The sequence below is a fragment of the Amyelois transitella genome, chromosome 23 (genome assembly GCF_032362555.1).
Source record: "Amyelois transitella isolate CPQ chromosome 23, ilAmyTran1.1, whole genome shotgun sequence".
In the NCBI taxonomy this organism is placed as follows: domain Eukaryota; kingdom Metazoa; phylum Arthropoda; class Insecta; order Lepidoptera; family Pyralidae; genus Amyelois; species Amyelois transitella.
The window spans coordinates 3,207,985-3,224,034 of record NC_083526.1 but is presented as its reverse complement, the minus strand read 5'-3'; the positions used below and the strand labels follow the sequence as shown (position 1 = coordinate 3,224,034).

The following is a 16,050-nucleotide window of genomic DNA, read 5'->3' as shown; positions in this document are numbered from 1 at the left end:
CTGCTTGTCATAGATATCAAATGTGTCATTTGGAAATTATAGCAAAAGTATGCGTTATATCAAAACTTAGCATACTGGGGAGTATGAAACTACTTCACATAGAGCAATCTTTTTTTCAAGTTTTGTTCTTTGGTTATGAAATTCATAATTTTCGTCTGTGGGGAATTAATTTGAAAGAATCTGTTATAGCCTACATAACAGTAAAAAAAAATTCTGTGTTCAAATTTAATGCTGTTAATGTTCCCAAATATCAAACCCATATAAGAGCAAATAATTATAGTTTGATGTAATGCACGTCCTAGCTTTTCTGTAAAAAAAAAAATCCAACAATCGCCAAATACTGGCTCCAGCACGAGATAATAATATTTGTTGGACAGGCGAGATATCTCGGATAGTGGGCAACGAGTGGCGTTCACTGCCGACTTCTACCAAACAGAGCTGGGAAGAGAGAGCCGCGAGGTGCAATGAGGAGACCTCCGCGAAGCTGGCGGAGGAGATGAGGGAGCTGTCGCAACATGTGAGTGCAAAGTTACATAGACTATTGCCGAGGAGGACCCAGCATGGATATATGACCTTGAGGTCGTCCAACATTGAGATGGGTCGGCGATATCGTCCGTATTTCAATACATAGACAATAATATTACGGTGGGTATTGGTTGCAATTGGTTTTAGTTGCGCCTATGCCCAAGAATGAACAAGAAATTTCCGAAGACGATGATGATATATAATCACGCCCCTTTTCCGGAGTTGTAGGCAGAGACTGCATTCACACTCACCAATATTTATGTAGGTTAACTCAATTCTTAATTTGATCTTTCGTCTCTATCTTTAGAAAATTTTCGTTTCGTGAACCTGCTAAAGAAATTTCAAGAGCCCTTATATCTCATCGTCATAGCTTTTATCCCAGTTATGTCCTCCCAGAAGAAGAGTCCTGGGTCACAAAGTTTTAAGTTACAATACAATACAAATACTTTATTTGCTATAAATGCGGTACAATTATAGGTGTTACAAAGCATATACATTTCGCGCATTTAACCACTCATGGCATGCAAAAATACAAAAAAATTAAATTAAATGAAAATTAAAATTAAAAATTTTTAGTAAAGTTAGAAATTTAACGTGCGTACTAAGTGCTTTTTAAGTACCTAATAAGATTTAACATGTTCTCAGACTCCCATGGAGATGACTTACGAATGCGCCTGGGACACGTGCGACTGCCAGTTTGAGGACCTCCAGGACTGCATGGAGCATTGCATCGGGGACGGTGGTAACAGTAAGTATCTTCATATTACTATCATCTGATTATTTATATGTTACCATAAAAGTATGTTGTTAGGATCATTAATAAAAGTGGCGACCGTCACTGGACAAATTTTGAAGTATTTTGAACCATTTAACTTTAATTATTGTACTATAAATACGAGTATAGTGAATAAATCTTGCGGAATCCTGCTTGCTGCCGCCTCCACCAGGACCAGGTAGAACGGGCGGGCCGAAGAAATCCTGGCTAGATGTTGTTGAGTTGAAGCCTGAACAAAGTAGAATGGAAAAAGTCGGCATGAAGACCCGGGTGTAGTAACAGAAGGTGTAACTGGGAGCACGCAATGATAAGAGAGACACCTGAACTATTTTTCTCAATGGCAATGATGTATGTAAAAGGAAGTTGAAGATATAAGCGCAGTCAAAATACTGTTCTTTACTATTTCTATTTAGCTACTACAGCTGTTTAAAATTTAATATACCCATTACATTTATATTTCGATAAATTGAAACCTTGAAATTTATGTACGTAGAGAATATTGTTGACACATTTGTCTGTTTTTAATGCGGCCAGTGATCGGAACTTACATTGAAACGAAAAAGAATAAATTAGAACGTGAGTATTATTTTTCAGCGAAAACCCGCTGTCCAGTTTTATAGAAGACACACCTGAATTTATTTAAACAATAATGTAATTGATGTCGTAAAAGGCGACTAAGGGGTACGCTTATAAACTTGGGATTCGTCTTTTAGGCGATGGGCTAGCAACCTGTCACTATTTGAATCTCAATCCTATCTTAAAGCCAAATAGCTGAACGTGGCCTATCAGTCTTGACAAGACTGTAGGCTCCGTCTACCCAGCAAGGGATATAGACGTGATTATATATATGTATGTATGTAATAATGTTATTCTATATGTAACAAATGTCTAGTTACCGACACTGTCACATTTTTTACACGAAGCGATTCGCATGATCGCATCTGACCTCCGTAACTTTTTTAGGTGAACCTAACCCATATTGATTCATGGTTACACATCCACTTGCCTGAATGTGCAGATTTCCTCGCGATGTTTTTCCTTACCAGCATCAGTTAGTAATTAAACTGATGTACCTATTTAACTTAAAAGAAAAGAGTCATCGATATATGACCGCGGTGTTACTGACTTAATGTATCATATCTAATAGAGCCCTTGTTGTACAAAGTTTGTCACATTTTTTAATGTGAAAGGCTGGCATGACAATTGACGAGAGGATTTCTCTGTTAAAACAAAAATTGCTTGCCATTCTACGGCCTCAACGGCTCGACCACACAACTAGAGTTTCGAACGCTTGCAATTGGTTTTAGTTGAATCGCCTATGCCCAAGAATGAACAAGAAATTTCTGAAAACGATGATGACATATAACCACGCTTCTTTCCCGGAGTTGTAGGCAGAGACTGCATTTGCACTCATCAAACTTTATGTAGGTTAACTCAGTTCTTAATTTGATCTTTCGTCTCTATCTTTAGAAAATTTTCGTTTCGTGAACCTGTTAAAGAAATTTCAAGAGCCCTCGTGTCTCATATAGCTTTTGTCCCAGTTGTGTCCTCCCAGAAGAAGAGTCCTGGGCCACAAAGTTTCGAGTTAGAAAATATTCAGAAAATTTAACTTGCGTACTCATTGCTCAATGTTTTGACCGTGCGCCTCTGTCAACATGCGTGGCGGCAGCCGGCCACGTGCAGCAACACTACCGCGGCTCGTTCAGCGAGTACCCGTGCCTGTGGCGGAACTGCAACCGCGTGAGGAAGGGCCAGGCGCCATTCCCCAACCTGCCGCGGCTGCTGCGCCACGTCAGGGACCTCCACGTCAACAAGGGCAACGGGCGCATGATGGCTCTGCATGAGAGGTCTAGGTGAGATTATATTAGTAAATTGGATACATACATATGGTCACGTCTATATCCCTTGCGGGGTAGACAGAGCCAACAGTCTTTAAAGACTGAATGGCCACGTTCAGCTGTTTGGCTTAATGATAGAATTGAGATTCAACTAGTGACAGGTTGCTGGCCCATCGCTTAAAAAAGAATCCCAAGTTTGTAAGCCTATCCCTTAGTCGCCTTTTACGACATCCATGGGAAAGAGATGGAGTGGTCCAATTCTTTTTTGTATTGGTGCCGGAAACCACACGGCATAGTAAATTGATGTCCGGCGAAAATGCTGCAGGAGATCTAGGTAAGGTGCCGTGTTGGTTCCCGGCACCAATACAAAAAAGAATAGGACCACTTCATCTCTTCGCCATGGATCTTGTAAAAAGCGACTAAGGGATAGGTTTACAAACTTGGTATTCTTTTTTAGGCGATGGGCTAGCAACCTGTCACTATTTGAATCTCAATTCTATCATTAAGCCAAATAGCTGAATGTGGCCATTCAGTCTTTTCAAAACTGTTGGCTCTGACTATCCCGCAAGGGACATAGACGTGACCATATGTATGTATGTATCTATTTTTGTAAATTGATGTCCGGTGTAAAATGCTGCAGTGTAGTTTGTTCCGCCGCTTCTTCTACTACATGCGCTTGGGAAGCGGTAGTTGTTATAATTCGATTTAAGTGATGTGACGTCAATAAGTGATACCTTGTATCCTATTTTGATATTTTGAACCTTGTATCCTATTCTATATAGGAATGGTAGCTTTTATTGTGGAAGAGTTTTAAATGAGTAAGAAAAGGTTAAGCATCTTTTACCAACTTTCTTCATTTTCTGATAAACATTAACGGTTAAAGACGAGAGATCTCGGTAAGTTTAGCTATATGTTATATAAAGGAACAGAAGATTGTAATTTATGAGTCATACTTGTAGTAATCTTGTTTCAATCTTGACAGACTGGTGTTCAATCATCAATTATCACGTTGCTCAACCTGTTAAGACCTAAATTATGTATAATGTATGAGCATTATTTTATTAATGCTCAAGTTTTGTTTTATACATATGTATTTATCGCAATCTAATTCAATCATGTTTTTCACTTCCAGAAACTTCTTGCCTTCTACCAAGAAACCTCCCAAGGCGTTCACAGCACGAAGCGGAGTGATGTCTCCGGGAGGTAAGTGCATCGTCGTAGCATTACTTTTTGATCCATTTTTGTTTATATATATATATATTGATTGTCAGCACACACATATACATATATATATATATATATATATATATATATATATATATATACAAAATTCTCGTGTCACAATGTTTGTCTCCGTACTCCTCCGAAACGGCTTTACTGATTTTAACCAAATTTTGCATGCATATTCAGTAGGTCTGAGAATCGGCTAACATCTATTTTTCATACCCCTAAGTGTTAAGGGTTGTCCACACTTAACATTTTTTTTTACTGGAAATTACTTAAAGTTATTTATATGGCAAAACAACGTTTGCCGGGACAGCTAGTATATATTATATATATATATATATATATATATATATATATATATATATATATATATATATAAAACTCTTCTAATGTTTCTGAGTGACTGACGGACAACCCAAACAACCGGGCCAAGGCTCCACATTTACATTTGGCATGCAGGTTATGTGGTCTAAGGGAATTCCCGAAATTCCCACTGGATCGGGAATAAACGGGATTTGTCTACATTCGCGGCGTCCTTTATTCTTGGATAAAGTGAATGAAGAAAAGTGAGATCGTTGCAATTGGAAAGATGTTATCTCTGCCCTTAGGGAAAGAGGCGTGATTTTATATAATATTATGTACAAGGTTCTCAGTACAAAGAGGAGTACTTTTTTCTAAAGAACAACTTCTACAGAATCATATAGTACAGTCAACAGAACATTCACTGCAAATTCGCCTCTATTACGACGTCATAGATTTATCGTGCAGGTTTACTTTATATGTGTTTGACAGTACATATATTCCTTTTATTAATTTATTTATTTTATTTAGGTCAGCAAACAATTACACTCGAAAAACTTAATTTAAGTAGATTGACAACATAGTGTTATTTTTAAGTAGCGAGTACCTTAGTATTGAGAGAATTTATACTGGCAGAAATTTAAAATATAACTTGAATAGATTTATTAATTATCTCAATGAACATTATAAAGTCAATATTATCTGGTTAAACATTGCATTCGGCCCAGGATTACTGAGTGGCGTCAGCGGGGTTTATACCGGTGATAGCTGCTGTTATATCCTTGGCCGGGATCTGATCTTCAGGGTCACCAGTTATCAGACCAACGAGGTCTTTGGGTGACAAACAGTATATTACCTGAAATAAATACAAATAAATTAATTTGTATTTGAATGTAAATAAAAATTATACAGATTGAGCGATCCACACAATCCTATACAAGTATATATCTATAATAAACTAACACAAAGATACGACAATAATTATACGAATATTATAAATGTTTTGTGACCGTTTTTAACTTCATAACCACTGAACCGATCTCCATGAAATTTTGCATAGGTACATATGTAGGAATATTTTCATCATGACCTGGCCGGGAATCGAATCTGGACCCGTGGATCAGAGGCAGTAATACTATAATTGACCTCATACGCGCTTACTTAGTAACATCATTACTTGGTATATCCTACCGTACACACTTCATGACTAAACTAAAGAGGTCTTCTCACCTGTTTAAAAAAAAGAAATTATAGTTTAAAAAATAATTTACCTGAATAAAAAACGCCTGAATGCAAAGTAACAGAAGAATTAAGAACTTCATTTTTGTTTCCCTTAGAACACGTCCGACGAAAAACAGGTCAAAAAATTAATTCGCGCAATATATACCATCTGTGTCATTATAATATTTCTGTAATTAGTTTGAACAGATGGCAACATTTAGCAAATACATTTCAAATAATGAATTTTTATAGGTGTTCCGCGTGAAATTAGTGTATTGAAAAGTTGAACGTTTGGTTAAAATTATATGGTGTACTATTAGGTGTTTGAAATATGTACGTTTGTATAATGTTTACATATTGTACAAAGTTAAAGAAGAAAATTTGGTAGCTAAATACAAAGACTACAAGTTTTCACTATTGTAACGATCAATAAAACCATTTTGCACTTTTTATACATTTGTGACTCCCTTCATACAAGCAAAAGAAGAATGTTGAAGGAAAAAAGTTTTGATATTTAATTAGATAATGTTCAAATCGTTTGACGATTTTCTTATTACCAACACAAGAGCGACCCAAGCCTACTAAAAAAATCTTTTAAAGACTCTTGAAGGCTAACTTCAGTCATACCGGTTATAACTAGATGTAGTCAGTTGCGATCTCGTTATTCTAACCATTTGTTACCGGTAAATAATTACGATTTAATTCAATCAGCTTGCTAAACCTACTTTCATTGAGTTTCAGTTGCAGCATAGATCAAGGAACAATCGTCTAGGCCCTTTTTTGATGTTCCCTTAGAAGTCATAGCTATTAATTAACTCTACCATGAAAGTGGGTCATCGGAGACTATTTATTCCCTTTACGATGATACCTCATTTATATTCGCGATTTATATTGATACATGGCTTGTCTTGTAGGGAAGTCATAGATAATATAGATATATAAAACCTTTATTTGTTAAGTGGTCCCAAATCTTAATTTATGTTGTCGTACCTAATTTGTATTATTTTATGCCTTGTTGTAAAAAAATATTTTTTTCATTTCCTCACATTTTTTTTTATTTGTTTTCACTTTAAGTTTTTTGTCACTTGTGTAAAAAGAATTTCCTTTCGCTTCCTGGTTTGTGTGCTATTTGATGCATCTTCAAGCCAGGTTGCTGATGTTTTCGTTATGTGATGACGCAAATGGTTCATTTCCTCATATGAGCTTCCATTATTGTTTGTATTGCAGCGTCCCTCTCGGGCATGTCCCCACTGGCGCGCAACTCCCCGTCGCCGGGCGCGGGCGCGGCGCTGGAGCCGGCGCTGGCGGCGCCCGCGCGCGCCGGCCTCGACCCGCTGTTCGTGGCGGCGCCGCCCCGGGCGCAGAGGGTTACCCACTCCGAGGCTTATATCAGGTGAATGCAATGTCTCAATCTCAAATGTTCATCAGATTCGAAGGTCACCGTTAGTTGGATGGCTGTTAAGCGTTTGATTGGGTTTGAGATTCAGACATAATTTGCTACTAGCTCGACATGAACTTTTAAGACATGGAGTGAACCTTTTCTACAGAGCCGGGAATCACTTAGAATAAATTTCTTATAAGAAAAAAAAAATTGTATATAATAGAAAACGGTCAAGTCAAGAGTACTCGAAACCGCAGGATGAAGCGGAGGGAGTATGCAGAGATCGTAGCAAGTGGAAACATGTAGTCCCTGTCTACCCCTCCGGCGTGGTTTTTATGTAATATATGTATGTATATGATAGCGAAATAGTGTCTCAAAACCTTAAAATATTTTCCATTTTCAGATACATCGAAGGTCTTCATTCAGAGCAGAAGTACATCACTCCGTGGGAGAAGTCATTGACCCCGATGCCAATCAATCCGGACCCGAACCAGTTCAACTTGCACAAACTGCCCGCGCACTGGATGACAGAAGAGGCCGTGAACGGATTCCTTGCGCAGGACAAGAGTTTATCAGAAACAGACATACAGAAAATGGATAATACCACGAAGATTTTGAAAGGGTTGTGCTCACTAAGAGATTTTCTTATGAGGGACGCTTTGACCGTTTACAAAAATCAGTTGTAATCTAGGAAAAGAGGAAAGACATCTGAAATAAATGATCAGAAAGTTTTTTATTGACCAATCCTATCTCTAGTTTGTCCGTTAAAATCATTGAAGAAGTATTTCACAGACTTTATTCCCTAAATACGGGGTGGCTATTGAGCTAAGACAATCGCGCGATCATTTGCCTCATTTAGATCTTCTCGCGAGCAAAGTTTTGGAAAGTTAGGATAAAACACAAAATGTATTTTTTTTTTTTAATTTTACTTCTTTCTAAGATCATTGTGCAAATCTAAAATTAAGATCCTTTTGTAAGTTAAGATTAGGCTACTGTATTTGTGAGCCATATATATTTGTTTGCACTAACCACGTTTATGGTTATTTAGATATAAGTACATTATAAGATAGCGAATCTTTATAAGGAAAATCTAATAAATCACCTTTAGTAAATTGACTGTTTGATTTAATTTTACTAGCAGTTTCATTTTATCTTTTTGGTATACCCTTTTCAGTGGTTGGAAGCGTCCCACCGGCTACTACATTAATTTTATTACCGTTAAGTACAGTACATAAGTTGAACAAGAATTCTATTCTATGGATGCTGCGCAAAACATTTTTTACATGGATCCCGGAAGTTCTGTTTACATATATTTTAGGTATTCCATCGGAGTAATAGTCAAGAATGTATGAATAGAGTATTGAGTATGGAGATGGTAGAAATCTGTAAGGATAGTAGCTGAAGTCAGACGTGATGGTACCAATCTTATCTATGTGTGTTAATAATAAAAGTATAATTTTTATTCTCAAGGTGTTCCGTAGTTTTATACTGTCAATGCCATCTATGATGAAAATCTTGAATCAATTAATTATTCATTACAACGCCATCTAGTATATCACTTATTAAACTTTTAATGTGGTAGGTGTTGTCATTATGCGATCTGAATTTTCGATACGTCAGATATCCGGGGGCGTAGCTCAGATGGTAGAGCGCTCGCTTAGCATGCGAGAGGTACCGGGATCGATACCCGGCGCCTCCAAGTACTTTTTTCCCATATTCATTTTTTGTTATTACTAATTATTTGTTGTTGGGTTAGTATCTCGTAACACAAGTTTCGACCTTACTTCGAGGCTAACTCAATCTGTGTAATTTGTCCTGTATTATTTATTTCTTTATTTACTATCACATACATACTAAAAAGATTAAGTGAATCAAGTGTTTTTACAGGTACATTTTAACACAATAAATATTATAAGTAAATAAAAATCCTTTTAAAGCTTAGCAAATTTAATAAACTTATGACTTAGCAGTAATAAAATATAAATACAGGGCGTATTATAATAATAATCATGGCATATGAGTGCATGTCAATATAGGGACAAGTTTAGACGCTCTCCACTTCTTCCTTGATCAGCCTTACGAGGTTGTTGAATTTGTGGCCGTCGAAAATCAGAACCTGAAAGACAAATTGCGAACCATATTTATAAACACATGATAAATTTTGAAATAAAAGTCTTATAGTCTTAGATGTGACTGATTTCAAGAAATGAAAGTGTAAACAAATTATAATTTATTCTTGCAATAAATAAAAAAATCAAGGCCAACGAAGGAATATTTTGTACGAGTAGATTGCGATACTGATGGTGTTCACCAAATATGCCATGCCATATATAATTATAGTTATTTTTTATCTGTGAATTTCCACAGAAGCGGTTTGGTCGGTGTGCCGTGTGGTTCCCGGCACCAACAGAAAAAAAAAGAATAGGTCCACTCCATTTCTTCCCGTGGATGTCGTAAAAGGCGACTGAGGGACAAGAGCACATACAGCTAGGTGCCACAAAAGCATACCCAAAGAGGGTTGACGTCAGGCAGGCGGCCGGTCATAAAACTAAAGCCAAAGCTTTCCAGTATGATTAGTGATAAGACAGACAGCGATAGAAAACTAACATACTGTGCCGACCCCACGTAGAAAGTGGGAAAAGGTAACGACGAAGATTAGCTCGTCGGTTTCGGGTACTGTCTCAGATTTGATCAAGGTACGATTGTATAAGGGAACTTACCTTCCGATACGGCGTCAGCGCACCTCCCTCGTAGTCCCACTGAGATAAGTCCGCTTGCTCCGTCACGTTCACATCAAAACTGGCTAAGGCTTCGTCCGCGATCGGCTTCTCTTCTTGGTTCGCGAATAATACCTCTGAAGAGTCATCTGCAATAGTTAATTAGTTTCATATGGACATATCTAATTGTTTTTAGTTATTATAAATCATGCTTATGGCTTTTTTGAGCTGGGACGCCAATATTAGTTTTTATTCTTATTACACTAAATAATGTGCTATTTATCATCGGGCAAAACCAGGAAACGATAATTTTGGACCATGTTTAAAATGAAGTATTTTAACTAACGGTTGATTTTTTGTGTTCATAGAAAATATATTACAAATCTCTACTACTCTACTGATAAATCGAATATCATCATTAATGTTGAAATAGATATGAGACTTATTTATATTTGTAATAAAACATTAGGTTTACAAAAGCATTCTCACCTCCTGTATTGTAAGTCTTGCAGATCCACACTAGATACTGGAATGTGTACGGCATGTTTTTCTTGACGGCTTTCTCGAGCTCCGTCTGAAGCGAAGCGAATAGCGGGACGCTAATCTGAGCCGGAATGTTCAGGATTCTGAAATAGATTCAAATATATTTATACACCAGCTTTTACCCGCAGCATCGCCCGCGCGAATTCACGAGCGAATTTTCGCAATTTTCACTGAAATTATAGGTTTTAATGGGATGAACAGTTTTAGACGGTAGATAACGCGGTAAGAGAAAACAAACAAATTTACTTTCGTATTTATAATTAGTTGGCGTACATAACACTATTAATATAAATAAAAATATTTATTTATCAGTTTACATGTGAATTTGTCATGTGAAATAAATTAAAAATGACCTTTCACTGGGATATCTGATTTGATCATGTATTTGTATTTCATATTTAAATTAAAATGCGAATTGAGTTCATAAATGGCTTTATGATGGAATTGAGATTCAAATTATTCAAAGGTTGAATGTTAGTCCACCGCCTACGAGAGAAATCACAAGTTTATTAGCCTATCCCCTAGTCGCCTTTTACATTGAGTTGCATGCAACTGAGATTGTGGTTACCTTTCATTTATAACAAGGCCAACATGCTGTGAGTCGTCTGCCAGGATCTTTTTTACGAGGGCTTTAGTTCTGTCATCCGCATTGTCATCTGCTAGGGTGGTCAGGAGAGTTCTTATCTGTTGTATGCTGGGTTCATTCTGAAAACAAATGCAAGATATATTTATTATTGAATATATTAAGCAATGGATGCTAATTATTATTTTACATAATTTTTTATATCCCCGTTTTTGCTACTCATACACTTAAATCTAGCAAAATTTTATGCTTCCAAAAGAGAAGTACCTTTGTACGAAGTAGGCATAGTAATATGTGCTTCTTTAAGATAAGAACCTTCCTTTCTAATAAGAAAACAAAAATGTTGTGTAGTTTTAAAGATCTAAGCATAAATAAATACATAGGGACAGATGGGGAACACAATTTTGCTTTATACTATGTAGTTATAATAAATCACAATACATCTTACTTTCTTTTTGGTAATGTTAACGACTGTAGTAATTCCAAAGACTCCATCACTGCCATCATCCTCATCATCATCCTCCTCGGGTTCGTCCAGACACTGTTTCACTACGCTGCCTACGTAGTTTTGTGCTGAAAACAATCAAATACAATGTTTATTATACAGCTTTAATTTAGAAGAAAAACTTTAGGAGTTACCTGCAACTATGAATAATAAAAGTTAAAAAATTGCAACTATATTATACTGTATTAATAAACATATTTTTTTTTTAATTTTCAACCAAAAGGACCACATAAGGTAAAATATTAGTAAGTATTTTTGTTGTTAATGAATAAACTCCGAAACTAAGTAAATTGATTTTGATGAATTTGACATAGTAATGTAAGTAACAACCAGGAGAGGTGACTTCTACTTCTAAAAATTCTCATAGGAGCATTCCTAAAGTTAGTGTTAAGTTAATAATGATGCATACAGATAATAATCTGTGCGAGGCCCCCTAAATCAACATCAGACTTGAGGAACAGTTGTCGGAGCAGCTGCTTGATGCCGTGGAAGTCACAGTCCTCAGGGTTGCGGCCCTCAAAGTCTGCTTGCAGTTCCTGCAAAATGAAATTGAAAATAATATAATTTGACTGGTAGTCTGCCATCCTAAAACTATAAGGGAGCTAATCTACATATAAGTTAACACATTTTAGCTTGAGGAAGGCAGTAATGAATGTATACATTATGTGGCTAATCTAATATTATGCCAAAAGTGTTGTGCTATGTTGAAGACATACTATACCTTCATAATTATTATCCTACATTAGGTCCCGTATATGTCTTCTCCTCTACTTGCTAAAGAGATCCTACCTATCACCACAATTTTGGGTTGGAAAGATACATAGTTAGGTTTATACACGAAGCGTCACATGTCTGACTTCTGTATCATTTGCAAAAGAACCCAATTCATATTGGATTATGGTTTTGGAGATTGCACAATGATGTATCAAATTAATGAAACAACCATCTAACACACATTCAAAACAGCGGTAAACCGGAACGTTTATATAGCACTAAGTACATTGATATTTATAAGATTAATACACGCATTAATTAGTTACACAAAAATCACTTACATGAAGAACATGTACATATAAATACGATTATTATTCGTGAAAAATCAATGTTATTGCCATGCGTTTTGAGGTTAGGACATGCTTACCTTGTCACCTATAAAGTTGCCGTCAGAATCCACATCGGAGTTCTCACTGGCGGAGTCCTGCTCCTCCTCACTTTCACTGTCCTGATTCATTTCCTCCTTGTTTCTTTTGTTAGACATTATTCCGAATTTGCACAGGATTGGATTATTAGAAAATGCGAAAAACAACACCACCCACACACACAACAAGCGATTATTAACAAATTGTCAACTTTAACTAAGTCAAAACTGTCAAAGACAAAACAACTAGCCTGACATATTAAATTGGCAATGACAAGCAAAAATGCTTTGTTGATAGTTAAATTTTTTAAATTGATATTTGGCATTGAGATCAGACACGTCCAAATTGATTCAATACAGATTATTATGTATAATGTAGTGTATGTATACTGTGATAATGTATTGGTACACTATGTACATAATTATGTAGCTACTTTTAGTTTTTTGGTTTCTAATAGTTTTTGCAATATAATAACGAGCTCGGGGTATGCGTTTTGACCATGATCTTGAACTAGGTAAGTCAGGTTTTTACTAAAAACGACTCCCGCCTGACCTACACAACCTTTGCAGGAGAACATAATTAGCTAGTTACGCTACTATGATAAAAGCTGCACTAGTGACACTCATGAGAAAGAGATGGTGTGGTTCTATTCCAAAGTGCCGGAAACCAAACGACATGATATGAACTTTTCGATTGATTCTCAAAGATTTATACATAGTTATATATAGTTAGTTATTGTAACCATGTACCAGGGCTTGTTAACGTTACCAAATTAAACCTTAAAGTAACAGTGAATAACCATTTTTCAAAAAGTTATGACTGATATCGATATAGGCGGGATATCGGTAATGTAATCTTGTTACGATATATATAATTACATTATATATAACGATATATAATATCGTTACCAATAAACGTTAAGAATAGCGATACCAATTAACTTTATAAATAACGTTACCAATTAGTGTTTTAAATATCGTCACCGTTATGTGAAATGAAAATCTGTAAGATACGCGACGCGAATTTTTAATAGGTAAATATAAAAAAAATGACGATAACTCTTATCCTACTACTATTATAAAGGCGAAAGTTTGTATGGATGTATGGATGTTTGTTACTCTTTCACGCAAAAACTACTGAACCGATTACCATGAAATTTGGTATGTAGGTAGCTGAAGACTAACACATAGGCTACTTTTTATCCCAGAGTTCCCGCGGGATTGATAGGGTTTCCATGCGGACGAAGTCGCGGGCGGCCTCTAGTAGTTAGATAATTTTACTGGTAATGTTATATGATATACGGTTAATGAAGCCAAAAATATTGTTACCCAGCATAACGGTACCTACTTAATTTATAATTACAATACTAGGCCAATATATAGTTGATCTCGGATTATCTCTATATTTTATGAATAATATTTAAGTATCTACCTACTTATTACATACCGCATTTAATGAATATAATAATATCCAGGAAATCTCTATGAGTGGGCTGACATCCTGTGACGACAGTCATGTGATTATTGCTGACAAACAGATCTAGGTATATGAACTTATTTAAATTAAGTACATACATACATACATATTGTCACGTCTATATCCCTTGCGGGGTAGACAGAGCCAACAGTCTTAAAAAGACTGAATGGCCACGTTCAGCTATTTGGCTTTATGATAGAATTGAGATTCAAATAGTGACAGGTTGCTAGCCCATCGCCTAATAAAAAGAATCCCAATTTTGTAAGCCTATCCCTTAGTCGCCTTTTACGACATCAATGGGAAAGAGATGGAGTGGTCCTATTCTTTTTTCATTGGTGCCGGGAACCACACGGCACAAATTAAGTTTAGATAGTAAAATAAATAGGCATTTAGGTAATTACTCGTATAATGCAGTGCTAAGCTTATGACCTTAGATAAGATTTTACAACTTAATATCATAATACAAACTAGAGAAACTGTTAGTCTCATCTGATTTTTTTCTGTAAATTTTAACTCGTACATAACAGTTTTTGTCAGAGTTCTATTATATGGGCTATTCAGCAATAGGTACACGTAATTTTATGTAATAATCTGTGAATAGCGTTGTTGGTTGCACTTTTAGAAATAGATTATTATTATAATCTATTTCTAAAATAAGAGAACATTATTTTGTCAATCTAGATTAAGTTTTATGAGTGTAATCGTTTGCTGACCCAAATAAATAAATAAAATAAATATCGTTACGTTGAACAGATCTGTAGGTCGTGTGTAGGTAGGACCATACCTACTCCTACCATAGAACTAAGAATAATTACGAATGATTATTATCTCCTCCTATAAGCTTCCCACATTATTCAATACTTTGTCGACCTAGTTCGTAGCAAATAGCATTGATTAAGAATTTCCAAATGGATTGGACAGTCCGGGCGGCAATAGAAATACCACAGTCAAGTTATTGAGAACCTGTAATAGATAAATAATATAAATAAACCTAGAATAAAGTCGATTCAAAAACAGACCATGGTCTAAAATTAATCTAAAAAGAAGCTTGTCACTTCCAATCTCAATTCCATTACTAGATTTTGCACGTGACTTCGTCTTCATGGCTTTTTTTCGTAATCAAACATTTCCTGTTCTTTTTCAAAAATTCTATAAAAATCAGTTTAGTTGTTAAGGCGTGACTACGTAAAAGACAGACAGAGTAGCATTTATAATATTAGTAGGAATAGGGGTAGAAGACGCGGAAAGGGATAAGTAGAGAATTAGGAATATTTTTTGTCGCTAAACTGTGCGATGTGGGCAGAATAAATTATTTTTATTACTTTAGGTGTTATTAAAGAGAAATCGACGATAGGTTCCTGCAATTTGATACAGGTCAAGAGAATTATGGATTAACCATCCAGCTGAACGTAGCCTTCTATATAAGACTACCTAGGAATGATAAACAAGGGTCAAGATATCAGAATGGCTAAGGAAAACAAAGTGTCGACCCCTTAGAGTATAAAGACGTGAATTATGTGTGTACGGTAACTTGGATGCCGAAATACCGACTTACTCGTACAAAATTCATCCTATAATAAATCCTATAATACTATATGCTATAATATATCATATAATAAATATAATCCATAATATCCTTTCATACATACATACACCCATTGAAATTGGAATTTCCTGAAAAAAATACTTAATAATGTGCGTCAGTTGCAAAAAAAAATGATATTCGCAAACTGATAGGCTGAATGGAAATAACTCCAGGAACAGCAGATTTGATACGAGTTGACCTTTCATTTTACATTGCTCTCGGAAAAAAATGTACC

General features: G+C 35.9%; 2 protein-coding genes, 1 long non-coding RNA gene and 1 other non-coding gene across 4 annotated transcripts in view; 2 read left to right on the top strand and 2 right to left on the bottom strand.

The window, feature by feature from the left end:
* LOC106130754 (protein polybromo-1) overlaps positions 1 to 8,383 on the top strand; it is a 35,865-nt gene extending 27,482 nt beyond the window's left edge. Inside the window, exons 27-32 of the mRNA XM_060951095.1 lie at positions 378 to 517; positions 1,171 to 1,274; positions 2,959 to 3,153; positions 4,271 to 4,341; positions 7,114 to 7,279; positions 7,671 to 8,383. Of these exons, the coding sequence (XP_060807078.1) occupies positions 378 to 517; positions 1,171 to 1,274; positions 2,959 to 3,153; positions 4,271 to 4,341; positions 7,114 to 7,279; positions 7,671 to 7,953 (959 nt within the window). The 3' untranslated portion in view covers positions 7,954 to 8,383. The remainder of the gene's footprint in view (positions 1 to 377; positions 518 to 1,170; positions 1,275 to 2,958; positions 3,154 to 4,270; positions 4,342 to 7,113; positions 7,280 to 7,670) is intronic.
* LOC106130755 (uncharacterized) lies at positions 5,305 to 6,024 on the bottom strand. Its single transcript, XR_001228503.2, has 2 exons — positions 5,937 to 6,024; positions 5,305 to 5,521 (listed from the first exon to the last, which is right to left on the bottom strand). It is a non-coding gene; the product is annotated as an uncharacterized LOC106130755 (long non-coding RNA).
* Positions 8,384 to 8,893: 510 nt separating the features above from the next.
* Trnaa-agc (transfer RNA alanine (anticodon AGC)) lies at positions 8,894 to 8,966 on the top strand. The gene has a single exon. It is a non-coding gene; the product is annotated as a tRNA-Ala (tRNA).
* A 230-nt stretch (positions 8,967 to 9,196) lies between these two features.
* Positions 9,197 to 12,987, bottom strand: LOC106130698 (protein BCCIP homolog). Its single transcript, XM_013329598.2, has 7 exons — positions 12,757 to 12,987; positions 12,025 to 12,151; positions 11,559 to 11,683; positions 11,096 to 11,232; positions 10,474 to 10,610; positions 9,988 to 10,133; positions 9,197 to 9,383 (listed from the first exon to the last, which is right to left on the bottom strand). The coding sequence occupies exons 1-7, from the start codon at positions 12,871 to 12,873 to the stop codon at positions 9,312 to 9,314; spliced, it is 861 nt and encodes a 286-aa protein (XP_013185052.1). The 5' UTR covers positions 12,874 to 12,987; the 3' UTR covers positions 9,197 to 9,311.
* Positions 12,988 to 16,050: the final 3,063 nt, after the last annotated feature.

Coding starts and splice junctions, on each gene's coding strand:
- LOC106130698 (XM_013329598.2), bottom strand. CDS start 12,873: ATGTCTAACAAAAGAAACAAGGAGGAAATGAATCAGGACAGTGAAAGT. Junction 11,233..11,558: donor TTAACATTACCAAAAAGAAA/GTAAGATGTATT, acceptor ATTTGTTTTCAG/AATGAACCCAGCATACAACA. Junction 10,134..10,473: donor CAAGACTTACAATACAGGAG/GTGAGAATGCTT, acceptor TAACTATTGCAG/ATGACTCTTCAGAGGTATTA.